General features: G+C 39.5%; 1 protein-coding gene across 2 annotated transcripts in view; it reads left to right on the top strand.

Annotated features, from left to right (window-relative positions):
• Positions 1–14,657, top strand: part of LOC306873023 (protocadherin Fat 1-like) — an 85,263-nt gene that overhangs the window by 50,763 nt on the left and 19,843 nt on the right. For both annotated transcript variants that reach the window (XM_079422015.1, XM_079422014.1), the window contains exons 8-12: positions 7,441–7,716; positions 7,977–8,187; positions 8,894–12,964; positions 13,592–13,788; positions 14,230–14,383. In XM_079422015.1, coding sequence (XP_079278141.1) covers positions 7,441–7,716; positions 7,977–8,187; positions 8,894–12,964; positions 13,592–13,788; positions 14,230–14,383 — 4,909 coding nt within the window. The remainder of the gene's footprint in view (positions 1–7,440; positions 7,717–7,976; positions 8,188–8,893; positions 12,965–13,591; positions 13,789–14,229; positions 14,384–14,657) is intronic.

Raw genomic sequence — 14,657 nt, 5'->3', positions numbered from 1 at the left:
CCCTCACTCTCTCGAACAGAGCCTGCATTGTGACCGCCTCCCCAACCCCCCTCTTAGGATATGTTTAGGCAACTCTGTCGGAACTCTCTTGTGATCAAGCAGACCACTGTGGCCAATGATACCACCGCATACATACATTCCTGCACGCAAAATTAACCGCCACAAATATCCTGAACCGAAGCCCCCACCATCCAACTCTCCCTCCCTCTTATTGATGAAATTTCCAAACACAAAGACAGTGACATGATACTGTGAGTCTTTGGGCTGCAGCTCTTAAAAGCGTCTCTCGATCAGCCCTGCTTAGCTAAAGCCATTGTTGGGCCCTAAAACCTTTCAAGTCGAATCAGTTACAGTTGTCACATTCACAGGGCACAGAGTGCAGATTTCAGTGCCCTGCATCTGGCTTTGGCTGGACCTGCTTGTGCACACATTTTTGTGGGTTGTGACTCTTTTGTGTTGGGTTTATCATGTTGATGTGGTTATAATCATTACAGCTTGAGGTTCAGTTGAATTTGTTGATCTATGAAGATTGAGGCTTTGATGAAGAACATTAAACTGGCTCTAGATCAGTGATCCAGATCAGTCAGCTGATCTACTCTTAGTCTCCTGCAACAAAAACTGATATAAAGTCCTTTTGTAAGTATGAAAATCAACAACAGATAAACTTTTGAGTGAATCTCAAAACAAATATGGTTCTTATTTCACTCCATAATCAAAGGGAAAAACATAATTTATATTTTGCATAAAAAAGAAGAAAATGTGGTCACACACTTTAGTTTGGGGACCAGTTCTCACTATTAACTAACTACTAACTACACTTTTGCCTTAATAAACTCCAAATTTGCTGCTTATTAATAGTTATTAAATTTAGGTATGGGGTAGGATCATGCAGAATAAGGCATTAATGTGTGCTTCACAAGTACTAAAAACAGCCAATATGCTAATAATTTACATGCTTAATAAGCAACTAATTAATAAAGAGAATTGGTCCTTAAAATGACTGAAAATTTATTCATTTGACTTTTCATTACTATAATGTCTGTGTTTTTTAATCTTAATAATATCGTTCATAATATATGAGAGAGATTTTTTGCATGACACAGATTCTTTGACACAAGAGTAAAGAGAAGTTTCATTAAAATGTGTGAAAATCATATTCTTTTTGCTAAATATTAAATAGAATTATAATTATAATATATATATATTAAACTTCAGAATCTATAGCTTGTTTTAACATTTTCCAGGTGTCTCAGTATTGGTCTAACTGTACTAGACTAGGAAAGACAGTTTGTTTTTCCTTTGCAGGCGTCCTCGGTACATTAGACCACCCTGACAGGAGTTTTCAGTCTGTTGGCTAATTAGTAATGACAAAAGTCAGTTTATACTCAACACTTTCAAATACCTCTGTAAACGCTCAGGCAGGTGTTAGAAAGAAAACGAGGCCAAACGAACAAATCAGGCAAATATTTGCCCTTTAAAACATTAAAGAGACGATATTAAACACACCTGCGGGCTTTCATCTCGCCTTACAACGCAAGAGAAATATGGATGGGTGATATAACCCATTTGAAACTTGTTTCATCTTTGATTTCTTCATTGACCAACTAATGAGTTTGGAACCTTGTTGTATTTGGATGCAGCTGTTCCAAAACAAGTGCTTCTCATAGCCAAAGTCAATTTCAGCATGTGATCCAGCGAGTATATCTGCAACAGTATCATGTGCCAGTTGTGTTTGAAAGAAAACACAGTCTTAAACAGATTACAGTTGACAAGGAGGGGCTTTTATTTATTTGTTTGAATTTGTTACTCTTGCAACCCGACTAACACACATTTTTAATCACAAATCTGTATTCAGGCTCTGCTTTTGCCTTTGTATGTCTAGTGACCCTCTCCTGAAGCGATTAGCTCTCTACTCCTCGTGGAGCCGCATATCTTTGTTTAAATCAAAGTCATGTGTATTCCACATGGGCTTGTCAGACCTTCTCCATGCTCTATTTTCATTGTTTTTGCCATTTATCTCCACACTTTTTATCTCTCTTTCACCCCAATCTTAACAAAAGCACCACATTTCAGACAGGCAATGAGGGATTATGATTATTTTGGAAGGGAAGAAAAGAATGCAGAGGGGGAGGAAAATGTATGCTGGGTGTAATCCTATTTTAGGCCTTCTGAGAGAATGTGTGGCAACTCTATGTGTTTGCGACTGTGGCAAAGTCATTTTCCCTAAGACATGTCACATACAAAGAAATATGGGGATCTGGGTGAACAGTGCCCATTTCTGCCTGTGATTTCTTACTCTTGTTTTGAGGCAGCGCTCTTGAGAACAATATCCATCATTGGGTTTTTCCTTAGACGAAAATTACTGGATAACTCAAGGCTCTACTTACATTTGTTAGTGAAAATTGTTGTGCGAATGTGAACTTTTTTTTGTTGTAAAATTGTAAATGTTTTTACTGGGACTTTTGGTCAATTTAATGCGTCCTTACTGAACAAAAGTATCAGTTTTGCAGAAAAAAATTACTGACACCAACCTTTCAGAACAATAACTGTGCACACCACAAATACCTATGTCCCTGGCACAATAAAGATGTTAAATCCATAGCATGCATGTAATTGCATGAGAGAGTTTTCAAGGTATGTGCAGGCTTTTGATTGAGTAACACCCTGCTTGAGACAAACAAGGTATTGAGGCGGCCACAAGGGTCAAGCATTAGAAATCAGCTGAGCAAATTGGATTACAGCTGCAAAGCGAAACAACTTTCAAAAAGCCTAAAATGTGACCAATTTTAAAATGCAATTTAGTCTGAAGTCTAAATTTACATCTCTTTCTAAAAGTAACACTGGTATGTTCCATGTTGCTGTTGTTGTTGCCAATATATATATATATATATATATATATATATATATATATATATATATATGAAGAGTATATATATATATATATATATATATATATATATATATTATTGTATCTGAGATGTTTTAACCCAGTCTATCGGATGTCCATGTGTGGGAGGTAATGCGTTTGCATGCACATTGTAAGTGGTAGGAGTTTATAACAGGAATTTCTCTTCAATAGTAGGCTGCTAGCTTCTGGAATAGCCCCCCTCAGGGATCATCTGATGTATGTGTGTATATATATATATATATATATATTGTGGCGGGAGGAGCAAACGACAGACACAGTGGGTGTGGCGTCAAGCCTCGGAGAGGTTTTTATTAAACAATAAAAAGGGAAAATAAAGTGTCCAAGGGGAAAAGTGTCCAAATAAACAGGGAACCTGGTGTCCTCGCTGTGCCGCGGGGCTAGTGAAGGAGGGTAGTGTTCGTCAGGGAAGGGTCCAGGGAAGGGGCGGAGTCCGGTGGCCGCACGCACTCCCCTCTCGGGACCGGGAGCGAGTGGCGGCGGCGTCTCTTGCGCAGCTCCTTCCATCTCCTATGGTCCCGGCGCTTCTGGGGGACTCGACGGCCCGGCATCCTGGCCCGTCAGCCGCCTAACGGGTGCGGCAGTCCTCCTCGACGCACCCTTCCTGGACCCACGAGGACACCAGCGTGCATGCACGGGGAAGAGACCGGTCTCCCGAGGAGAGGCGCACTCGGCGTTTAAACAGCGGCGGTGATGAGGCTCTATTCACGTCAGGTGCGCCTCATCACACGCCGCCAGCCCTGCGTGTTCAGCGCCCCTCCTCTCTCACACACCCACTCCCGTCGGGAGCCTGGTGAAGGGCGGCGAATACGGGACGGGGTGGTGATGATGGACAGGGGGGAGGCAGCCGACTCGTCACAATATATATATATATATATATATATATATATATATATATATATATATATATATCACTTTCACACATACAGAGCTCATTTTCATATAGTGTTACAGTCCTTTCTGCTTTTCTCACTCTCTTGCTCTTACTTCTTGTGCCTCACTTCTGTTCCTCATCTTTCTCCTTTTCTGTCTTTCACACACGCATCCTTCTTCATCTGTCATTCACACTCTCTGATCTTTTCCTTTAATCACTCCCTCACTCACCACTTCCTCTAGAATCCGTCCATCTGTCCTTCTTTCTCTGTGTGTGTTAGACATTAGTGGAGCTCCTTTGAGTTTTCTTTTCCGCCATACATTTACATTACAGTCATGAAGCCTGTCGTGCTGATTCTAAAGCATCATTGAAACCAAGGAGGATATAAATAGATACAAGCTACTAGCTTCATCTATTTACACCGGTGCTTTCAGTTGACTGTCTGTGCTGGCATGATTTACAAAAAAAAGCGAGGCTGCCAGGGCCAGGCGGCACGTCGCCAGGGTAAGGTGTGAGAAAGAAGGCAAGAGAAGAGAGAAAAAAAAGGCAAAGATTTCTCTTCCCCGACCTTTGGCATTCGATAAAACCAAACATGTTCTTCAGGGACAGGGGACGTGCTGATGCTGTCAGGACAAGTGTGAGTGTTGCTCACACTCACACACCCACATGGGCTAATCTTGAGCTGAGAGCAAGTGTCAGCTAACAGCTAAGATTTTTTTTTTTCAAATTTTATTTTTGGCTGTATTTGTCTAACATGGTTGAGAAATATATGTTCCAAAGAGAAATAAGGATTTGACAGCAATTATGTTTTGTGAAGTATTCAAAACTATTACTAATATTTTTAAGACATCAAAGATATATTGTTTTATTCTAAATTATATTTTTTATATTTAAGTTTGGGGTCGGTAAGATTTTTTTTTTTTTTAAGACTTTCATTCCACAAGGATGCATTACATTGATCAAAAGTGACAGTCAAGGATTTTACAGTTTAAAAACTCTATTTCAAAAAACTCTTTTCAACTGTGATGTTAATAAGAAATGTTTCATCACCATCAAATTATCAAATTAGAATGATTTCTGAAGAATCGTGTGACACTGAAAATTCAGCTTGTCATCATAGAAATAAATTGCCTTTTAAAAACATTAAAACACTTACACGCTGTGTATTTCTCAGAGTGATTTAGAAGCTTTTCCTCAGCTTGTTTAGAAGACCTGCTTCTTCTGTAATTGAGCCCTCAGAAATGTATTGAACTATATTATCAATTAGGATTATGTGCACATCTATAATATATTGATAAGGTTCTAATGTATTAATATTTATTGACATATGACTGTAGCACAGTCACTCATCCCAAGTTTAGGGTATATGAGAATCTCAGATGTTTGTGAATATGATGCAAATACGATGCAAATAATGCATAAGGCTAGCATCAGGCTTTCTAGATGGTGCACTTTTTTATGGTTGCTGCTATGTAATTCATTCATTCATTATAACTCTGTGATATACCAGAACTGTCCAACATATTCCAACTTTCACTCCTGACCAGTCACTTGAAAACATATGAGACTAGTGGGACACATATGTGGCCAATCCATTTGTGAGGATTCTGGTTTGAATCAGTGGATCCACGGAGTAAAACAGCGCCCCCTGATGGCTGGCATGCATGTCTAACTTTAACGATCCAATGCATTTCACCTTCTTTGTTCTCATCCTGGCTTTATAAAAGCGTGTCTGATTGTATGAAGACAGATTATTTAAGCACACACTCATTTTACACATCAATTCTAACTGCTTTGGTGTGGAGTGTGGAGCTTCCTGTCCACTCACTAATCCTCACCCAGAATGCAAATAAATGGATGGATGAAAAAATAAAAGATTATAAATGAGTGAACACAGTTTATGTGTTTTTTTGTTTGTTTGTTTTTGTCTCAGAATGACAGCTCATAAATGATATTACTGCATTATCCTATGTACAAGAAGTGTGTATTGAGAATTGCTAAAAAGTCAAAACACTCATAACCCACACGGAAATAACCTATATAAACATATATGTTTTAATATAGGTTTTGATATATGTTTTTAATATATGTGACATATATAAAATTGGCCGTTTTCCTATAATATATGTACATATATGTACATATATGCACATATATGTACACATATATGCGTACATATATGTACACATATACGTGCATACATGTACCTATATAGGTACATATATGCATGTATATATATGTGTGCATATATGCACCTATATGTTTACCTATATATTAGTAAAATTATTAAAATCCATAGCTGCTAGACAACATAAATAAAAGCCCAAAATGTCGAAATTTACATTTACATGTACATATAGGGCTTATATGTGGATATAAAGAAGCAATACAGGAGCCCTATATGGCCTTTATATGCACCTCAATTTTGCCTATATGTGGCATATATATGCATATATGCAGCATATATGTTATCATATATGTGCATATATACTGCATATAGGTTTCATATATGCGCATATATCCTCATATAGGTTCTTTCCATGTGGGTATGCAGCGGAATAACCTTGGCATTTCACTCACTGTAGGACTTTAAACTGTTAATGAAACACATCCTTGTACATTCACGATACAATAATTTGTAACCAAAGAAAATGTCAACATGCAGTGTTATCAGAAGCAGCCACAACTCATTTGAATTCATGCTGGGTTTTTAACATTCATTGCTGAATGTAAGTCATAAGTAACCAGGCATTTAAATTATTACAGGTTTGATCTGGTTAATATCAAAGCAGCTGTGATAAGAGTTCTAAACCCCTGAGGTCTAAGATGGCAAACATAAGTTCAGTGTCATGATGTGCTATTTTTTTTAAATTAACTAGTCTATGTATAGTCTGAACAACTAGTAGTTGACTAATATGTGTTAAAGAAGTGTTTAATATATGAATCATGTGAACTTAACATTGATCAGACAGCGCAGCATTACATTTAATGTGACCTGCAGATTATACAAAACCTTGCTCACAGCAGGTTATTTGAAGTCTAGTAGTAATTGTATAGAAAGGTTGAAAGCAATTCATTCGTTACAAAAGCGGTGCTTTGATGACTAGTGGTGGAGCTGTAAAGAGAATGACACACAGCTTACCTGTGAGGATTTACCTGAGCTGACAGACACAGAGATGTGAGGTTTTGTCTTTTAATTCATCCTTTTGAAATAATTTGCAGTAACGCATAACAAAATATAGATAAACTCACTAGTCAACCTCATTAATCACTGTATGGTTGTTAAACTGGCCTGTCCTTACTGACCTACTGATCTCTCTCTCTCTCTCTCTCTCTCTCTCTCTCTCTCTATTTTGTAAATTAACAGATATGTTCCAGAGTTTTGCCAATGAATCTTTTAAGAGCATTGATACATTTAGGACACATTTATTCTCTTGCTCGGTTTCTTTTAGCCTACTTATAGTGATCTCTGTTATCATTACAGAATACCAATCATGTTATCATAGTAATACACTTCAAAAACTTCAAATGAAGCGTGCTTGCTGTTATTATTCATTAAAAGTAACTGTCCCACTGTAACTAGATCATCAAACAAGGCCTTACAGTTTCTAAATGATTTACTTATTGTTTGTTTTTTCAGGTTCTTATTAAAGTGATCGACACCAACAATCATCGCCCTCAGTTCTCTAAGTCTAAGTATGAAGTGAATGTCCCTGAAGATACCCCACCTGACACAGAGGTGTTACGGATTACGGCTACAGACCAGGATGAGAAGAACAAGCTAACCTACACCCTCCTCAGTAGCACTGACCCATTCAGTCTACGAAAGTTCAGACTAGATCCTGGAACCGGGGTGTTGTACACTGCAGAGAGACTAGACCATGAAACCATGCACCAACATACACTAACTGTCATGGTAAGATCATGTGGTCTGCTACATGCTTTACAGCATCATCTGTCCAATTGATTTTTCTGTCTGATTTAGAAATGTTAGCCAGTCAGCCATCTTTCACCATAACTATCCTGGCAGTTTGTTTTCTCTTTAATTCAATCGACACATTGGTGAATCTCCTGAATGTAAAGTGTTTTATGTGTTTCACATAAGCTTGTTACTAAAGTGTTGAAATTACTGGAGAATTGCTTTATATACCCCTTCCTCTGCCCTCCACATTGCAGGTACGAGATCAGGACATTCCTGTGAAGCGGAACCTGGTGCGTGTCATTGTAAATGTGCAGGACACCAATGACAATGCACCTTGGTTCTCTGGTTCACCGTATGTGGGCCGTGTATTTGAGTCTGCTGCGATTGGCTCTGCAGTGCTTCAGGTCTCTGCTCTTGACAAAGACAAAGGGCAGAATGCTGAGATCATCTATAGCATTGAGTCAGGTAATCCATCTGATTGATTGCTTTTGACTTTTATCCAATTTGTCCAGGAAACTACACATTGTATACATATGATTTGTGAAATGTCTGAACATGCGAAAGCCAATAGTAATTAGAAACACACAAAGCTTAAGCCTATCCTGTCTTCTTTGTTTTAACATGGGATATTGCTAAGAGATCCACAGGAGTGGCCAGTGCTGGTCACTTAGAGTTAAAAACGTGGGAGATGTTGAATGTGGCAGCCAAGGGTCCTGCAGTCTACCAAACTGTGAGAGTTTTGAAAGCAGAGCATAGCCCAGATATGACGCCAAATGGCCTTTTGAGAATGCACATATTTGAAATGTCTGAGATTACAGAAGCTAATTGAAATGTACTGTTGAAATGTACTGTGTATGTGTGTGTGTGTGTGTGTATGAGACAGCAAACATTGTTCAGGGCACATACTGAATGACTGACGCTCAGGCAGCTGATTAGTCTAAGACAATATAGATGCTTACTTTCTTTGACAAACTCAAATATTAATTATAGATAAATCGAAACAAACTAAATGTTTGTAATTTTTACTTTAAATAAATGCATCCATGTTTTTTTTATTAAATTTATTCTTTAATGCAGTTTGACACAAAATGTTTTAATTAACGAGTTCTGAAAATTAAAATCTAAACCTTTTAGCAAGTGTTTGATGCATCTTTGTCATATTCCTTCCTAGGAAACGTGGCAAATTCATTTGCTATTGATCCTATCCTGGGCACCATCGCTGTGGCGAAGGAGCTGGACCGTAGCAACAAGAACCGATTTGAGCTAACCGTGAAAGCCTCTGACAAAGGCACATCACCACTTAGTGCTACTGCTGCTGTTGACATAACTGTCACTATTTCTGACAATGCCATCCCTAAATTTGAAGAGAAGGAGTTTTCTGCTGAAGTCAGTGAAACCGCTGTACCTGGAGCCTTTGTGAGTCTAGTTACTGCCAACAGCCAATCATCAGTGTTCTATCAGATCAAAGATGGAAATGTGAATGGAGCATTTGATATTAACCCCAACTCTGGAGTGGTTGTGACCCATTCAGTTTTGGATTACGAGATTATTCCATCATACAAACTAACCATTCAGGGAACCAACATGGCCGGTCTGGCTAGTAACACTACTCTGCTGATTCACTTGAAGGATGAGAATGATAATGCACCTATATTTATTCAAGATGAGTTCACTGGAATGGTCAGCGAGTCTTCTCCAGTGAACAGTGTAGTCCTCACCAAAGACAACACACCACTTGTCATCCGTGCTTTAGACACTGACCATGATGCTAACTCTAGACTGGTCTATCAGATTGTTGAGCCATTTGCCCATAATTACTTTGCCATCGACTCTAGTACTGGTGCAATCCGAACCATCAGCGAATTGGATTACGAGCAAAGATCTGTGTTTTCCTTTTCTGTACAAGTCCACGACATGGGAATCCCCCGTCATTTTGCAGAGAAGGCTGCTAACGTGACTATTGAGATCCTGGACGTCAATGACTGCCCGCCTCAGTTCAACCAAGATCTATATGAAACCACAGTCTTAGTGCCAACTTACAAAGGAGTGGAAGTGATCACAATCAATGCCACAGATGCAGACTCAGGTCCAAATTCAAGGCTCTTTTACTCTATTGTTGAAGGCAATATTGGAGAGAAGTTTAAAATGGACCCAGTCACAGGGGTTATCACTATTCAAAATGTCACTCAGCTTAGAAGCAGGTATGAGCTCAGAGTAAGGGTGTCTGATGGCAGGTTTTCTAAAACAGCTTTGGTAAAAATAAATGTCAGAGAGAATAAGGAGAGCACTCTGAGGTTCACCCAAGAATCATACAAGGCCTCTGTACCAGAAAATTTCTTAGAGAAGAAGACTTTAGCTGTAATAGTTGCAGTGGGAAACCAAGTAAATGAACCTTTGTTTTATACCATTTTGAACCCTGATAAGAGATTCACAATAAGCCGTACATCAGGAGTACTCTCTTCTACAGGCATACCCTTTGATCGAGAAGAGCAAGGCATATTTGATATTGTGGTGGAGGTGACCAGAGAAGACAAGTCATCAGACATAGCCCACGTCCTTGTCACTGTGGTTATCGAGGATGTCAATGACAACCCACCTATGTTTGTCAATTTACCCTATCAGGCACTGGTGCAGGTTGACACAGAAGTGGGTCACATCATCACAAAAGTGACTGCGGTTGATGCAGATGTTGACAGAAATGCTGAGATCAACTTCCATCTTCAGGAGCTAAATGAGTTTGTTTATATCAGCATGGATGGTGAAATCTCATTAACAAAGAAACTTGAGAAAGACTCCCTTAACACTGAATTTGTAATCACCGTTGTAGCCAGAGATGGAGGTGAACCCGCACTTTCCTCATCTGTTGAAGTGCCAATAATGGTTGTAAACAAAGCAATGCCTGTGTTTGAGAAAGCCTTCTATAGTCTGGAGATCCCAGAGAACATACCGTTACTAACACCTATTGTACACATCCAGGCTAATGACTCCGAAGGCCCTAGAATAGTGTACACAATCACAGAAGGGGATCCTCTTAATCAGTTCTCCATCAACTTCAATACTGGCGTCATTCAGGTTGTAAAGCCTTTGGATTTCGAGAGCCACCCAGCCTATAAACTCAGCGTAAGGGCCACCGACTCGCTAACTGGTGCCAAAGCTGAAGTCTTTGTTGACGTAATCTTGGAAGATGTTAATGACAACACTCCTCTGTTCCATTCCAAACTGTACAATGCAAGTCTTTCAGAAGCATCAGTGATCGGGACTTCCGTATTGCAAGTCTCAGCTACTGATGCTGATACTGGTAACAACCAAGTGCTCTTTTATCAGATCGTTGAAGATAAAGATAAGAGCTCTGATTACTTTAGCATTGATCGTGACACAGGCACAATTTGGACAACTCAGATGCTTGACCATGAAGAAAAACCCTCACATAAGCTGATAATTAGAGCAGTTGATGGTGGAGTACCTGCCCTTTCCAGTGAGGTCATTGTGTTAATTGATGTAACAGACCTTAACGACAACACTCCAGTGTTCTCACAGAATGACTATGAAGCTACGGTCAGTGAACTGGCACCTCGTGGCCACTTTGTCACCCAGGTTCAGGCTTCCGATGCTGACAACTCAGATAGTGGTAAACTTGAATTCTCAATAATATCTGGAAATGACAGGCAAAACTTTGCAATGGATCCAAACACTGGGGCTATAGTCATATCAAACCACCGGAAACCCCATATGGAGTCCCTCTACAACATCAATGTATCTGTATCAGATGGTGTATTCAGAAGTTCAGCTATTGTGAAGGTCAATGTTATTAGTGCTAACTTCCACAATCCTACATTCAACCAGGTGGATTATGTGGTTGAGCTTCTTGAGAACTCACCAGTTGGAACATTGGTAGCTGAGGCTCAAGCAACGGATGAGGACTCTGGTACATATGGAAGACTCACTTATCATATAGTCAATGACATTGCAAAAGACAAGTTCTCAATCTCTGAAAATGGAGAGATCTACACTTTGGAGAGTCTTGACCGAGAGAATGCACTGGAAAAAGTAATTCCGATTTCTTTGATTGCTAAAGATGGTGGTGGCAAAGTTGGCTTCTGCACTGTAAATGTGATCTTAACCGATATCAATGATAATGCCCCACAGTTCAGAGCTGCTGATTACAGAGTTAATGTTGCTTCTGACATGCCAAGAGGAACAACCATACTTAAGATTGCAGCGTCCGACATGGATGAAGGTAGTAATGCAGACATCACCTATTCTATTGAAGGAGACGCAGACAATGTTGAGGAGAATTTCGAAATCTACCAGTTTAGTGGTGTCATTGTAACAAAGGAAAGCCTCATTGGATTGGAGAACCAGCTCTACACGTTTCTTGTACGAGCAAAAGATGGCGGAAATCCTGCCAAGTCCTCTGTCGTTCCCGTTTATGTCAGGATTCTTGCTCCCGAGGTCCCGGTGCCAAAGTTCATAGAATCCCACTACAGGTTTGCCATAGATGAAGATCTTCCTCTTGGTTCAGAAATAGATGTCATTCAGGCCGAAAGTGATCAGCCAGTCTTTTACAGTTTGGTGAAAGGGAATACTCCTGAGAGCAACCAAGATGAGGTATTTGTGGTTGACCCCAGCTCAGGATCTTTGAAGCTGGAGAAGAAGCTTGACCACGAGAGCACCAAATGGTATCAGCTAACCCTACAAGCACAAAGCGAATATGATGGTAACAAAGTTGTCTCCGCTGTGGACATCAGTATCCAGGTCAAGGATGTCAATGATAATCAACCGCTCTTTGAGTCAAACCCTTATGAAGCTTTCATTGTGGAGAATCTCCCAGGTGGCACCTCTGTTATACAGGTAAAGGCCACAGACTTTGACTCAGGCACTAATGGCCATGTGGTTTACAATCTCGATTCCAACCAAGAGACAAGGGACATTGCAGAATTGTTTGCCATCAACAGTGAAACTGGATGGATTACCACATTAAAGGAACTTGACCGTGAGAAGAAAAACAAGTACATTGTTTCAGTCTTAGCCACTGACCGCGGAGACAGAGTCCAGCTGATGGCCAGTACCAAGGTGGATGTCACAGTGGTAGATGTGAATGACAACCCACCAAGGTTCACAGCAGAGATCTATAAGGGCACAGTAAGCGAAGATGACCCACCTAGTGGAGTCATTGCCATTCTTAGCACTACAGACCTGGACACAGAGGAAAGTAACAAGCAAATCAACTACTTTATCACAGGTAGGTCTTATGTTGATTTTGTACTTCTAATTTAAATTTAGCAGTTGCATACCAACATTTTCATTTCAGTTGTGTTTGATGGAGTAATTTATAGTACCAGCAATTAATAATCTTTGGGAAACCACTTACAGCTAAAGCAAAATATCCTATGATGTGCTATAAAATTGTCATGAGATTATAGATATGGATAATTTTCCCAATGACACTTTTGAAACAAAGCAAGAATGTTTCAGCCCTGGTGATAATTAATTAACGCGAACATCGATGCCAAGCGTGAGATGAGATGAGCACTTTCTGGCAGAGAACGGTCTCATTACATCCACTTGTCTTCGCCTAATCGTAGAGTGATGACAGATATTGGCATAACAAGTCACACTGCCACTTATTTACATAGATGCTTTGTGTTAATATTGTGAAGTCCAAGCAAACAAGAAGTGAAGCTTCATGAATGCTGTGGACACATTGCACAGATATCTCACAGTAACTTGTGAAATAAAAGCAGTTATAAATTGAGCCATTGCTGTAGCTACTGCACTTACAACAGCAAACCACACAAATAAATAGTCATTTTATCTGCCATTCACATTCATTAGTTTGACTGACATTTCTCATGTGTGCTCTCTGAAGGTGGAGACACCTTAGGGCAGTTTGGCATTGAGCATACTCAAGGCGAGTGGAAGGTCTCGGTGCGGAAGCCTCTCGACAGGGAGGAGAAGGACAATTACTTGCTGAACATTACGGCCACTGACGGGACCTTCACAGCCAAGGCTGTGGTTGAAGTCAAGGTCTTGGATGCCAATGACAACAGCCCAATTTGTGAGAAGGTATGAATGTTAGTTTTGTGTGTATGTGTGTGTGGGAAGTGCATTGCAGCAAAATGTCATGTAGTCTGATTCTGTCAGTTAAGGGGAGGGCGCAGCCTACCCGCTGTGCATGCTAAATGGGACGAGACTTAGAGAGAAAGAGAGAATGTCAGGAGGGATTTGAAAAGGTCCTTATATGAAATGCCGCATTTAAGAAACAAAGAGAGTGATTTTGCACTGTGAGAGGGTTTTGTGAGGGCTAATGTGCTTCTTTTATGTATTGTGTTCCTTTTTGAAAAATGTTAATTTAATAGAACTCCTGCCGTGAAAACCTTTTAGCACTCTTTTTAATTTGAAGAAACTCTTTCTCTTTACTTTCATTTCTCTCTTCTTTTTGGCACTTTCATCCCATTTGTGAAGTCACTTCTGCTTTTCACATGCCTCCCTTTCTGTTCTTTGCAGTCATTCTATATGGAAAGTGTCCCAGAGGATTCCCCAGCCGGTAGGCTTATCCTGCAAGTCTCTGCCACAGATGCTGACATCCGTTCCAATGCACAGATCTCCTACGAGCTGCTTGGGGCCGGATCAGAGCACTTTAGCATCGACTCTGAGACAGGTACACATTAGCATTTAGTATTTGTATAGCTATATATTTAGTATTAGTATATAGAATATTATACATATACACTAGTGCTGTCAAACGATTAATCACATCCAAAATAAAAGTTTTTATTTATATAATATATGTGTGTGTACTGTACTGTGTACATTTATTATTACACACATAGAATATATATTTCAAAAATATTTACATGTATGTATTTATATTCATATAATTTATATTATATATACATTTATTTAAAATATAAATATAATTTATTTTTCTTAAA

The sequence above is a fragment of the Barbus barbus genome, assembly GCF_936440315.1.
Source record: "Barbus barbus genome assembly, chromosome: 7".
Lineage (NCBI taxonomy): Eukaryota > Metazoa > Chordata > Actinopteri > Cypriniformes > Cyprinidae > Barbus > Barbus barbus.
The sequence above is the reverse complement of the archived record's forward strand: the minus strand, read 5'-3'. Positions and strand labels throughout refer to the sequence as shown.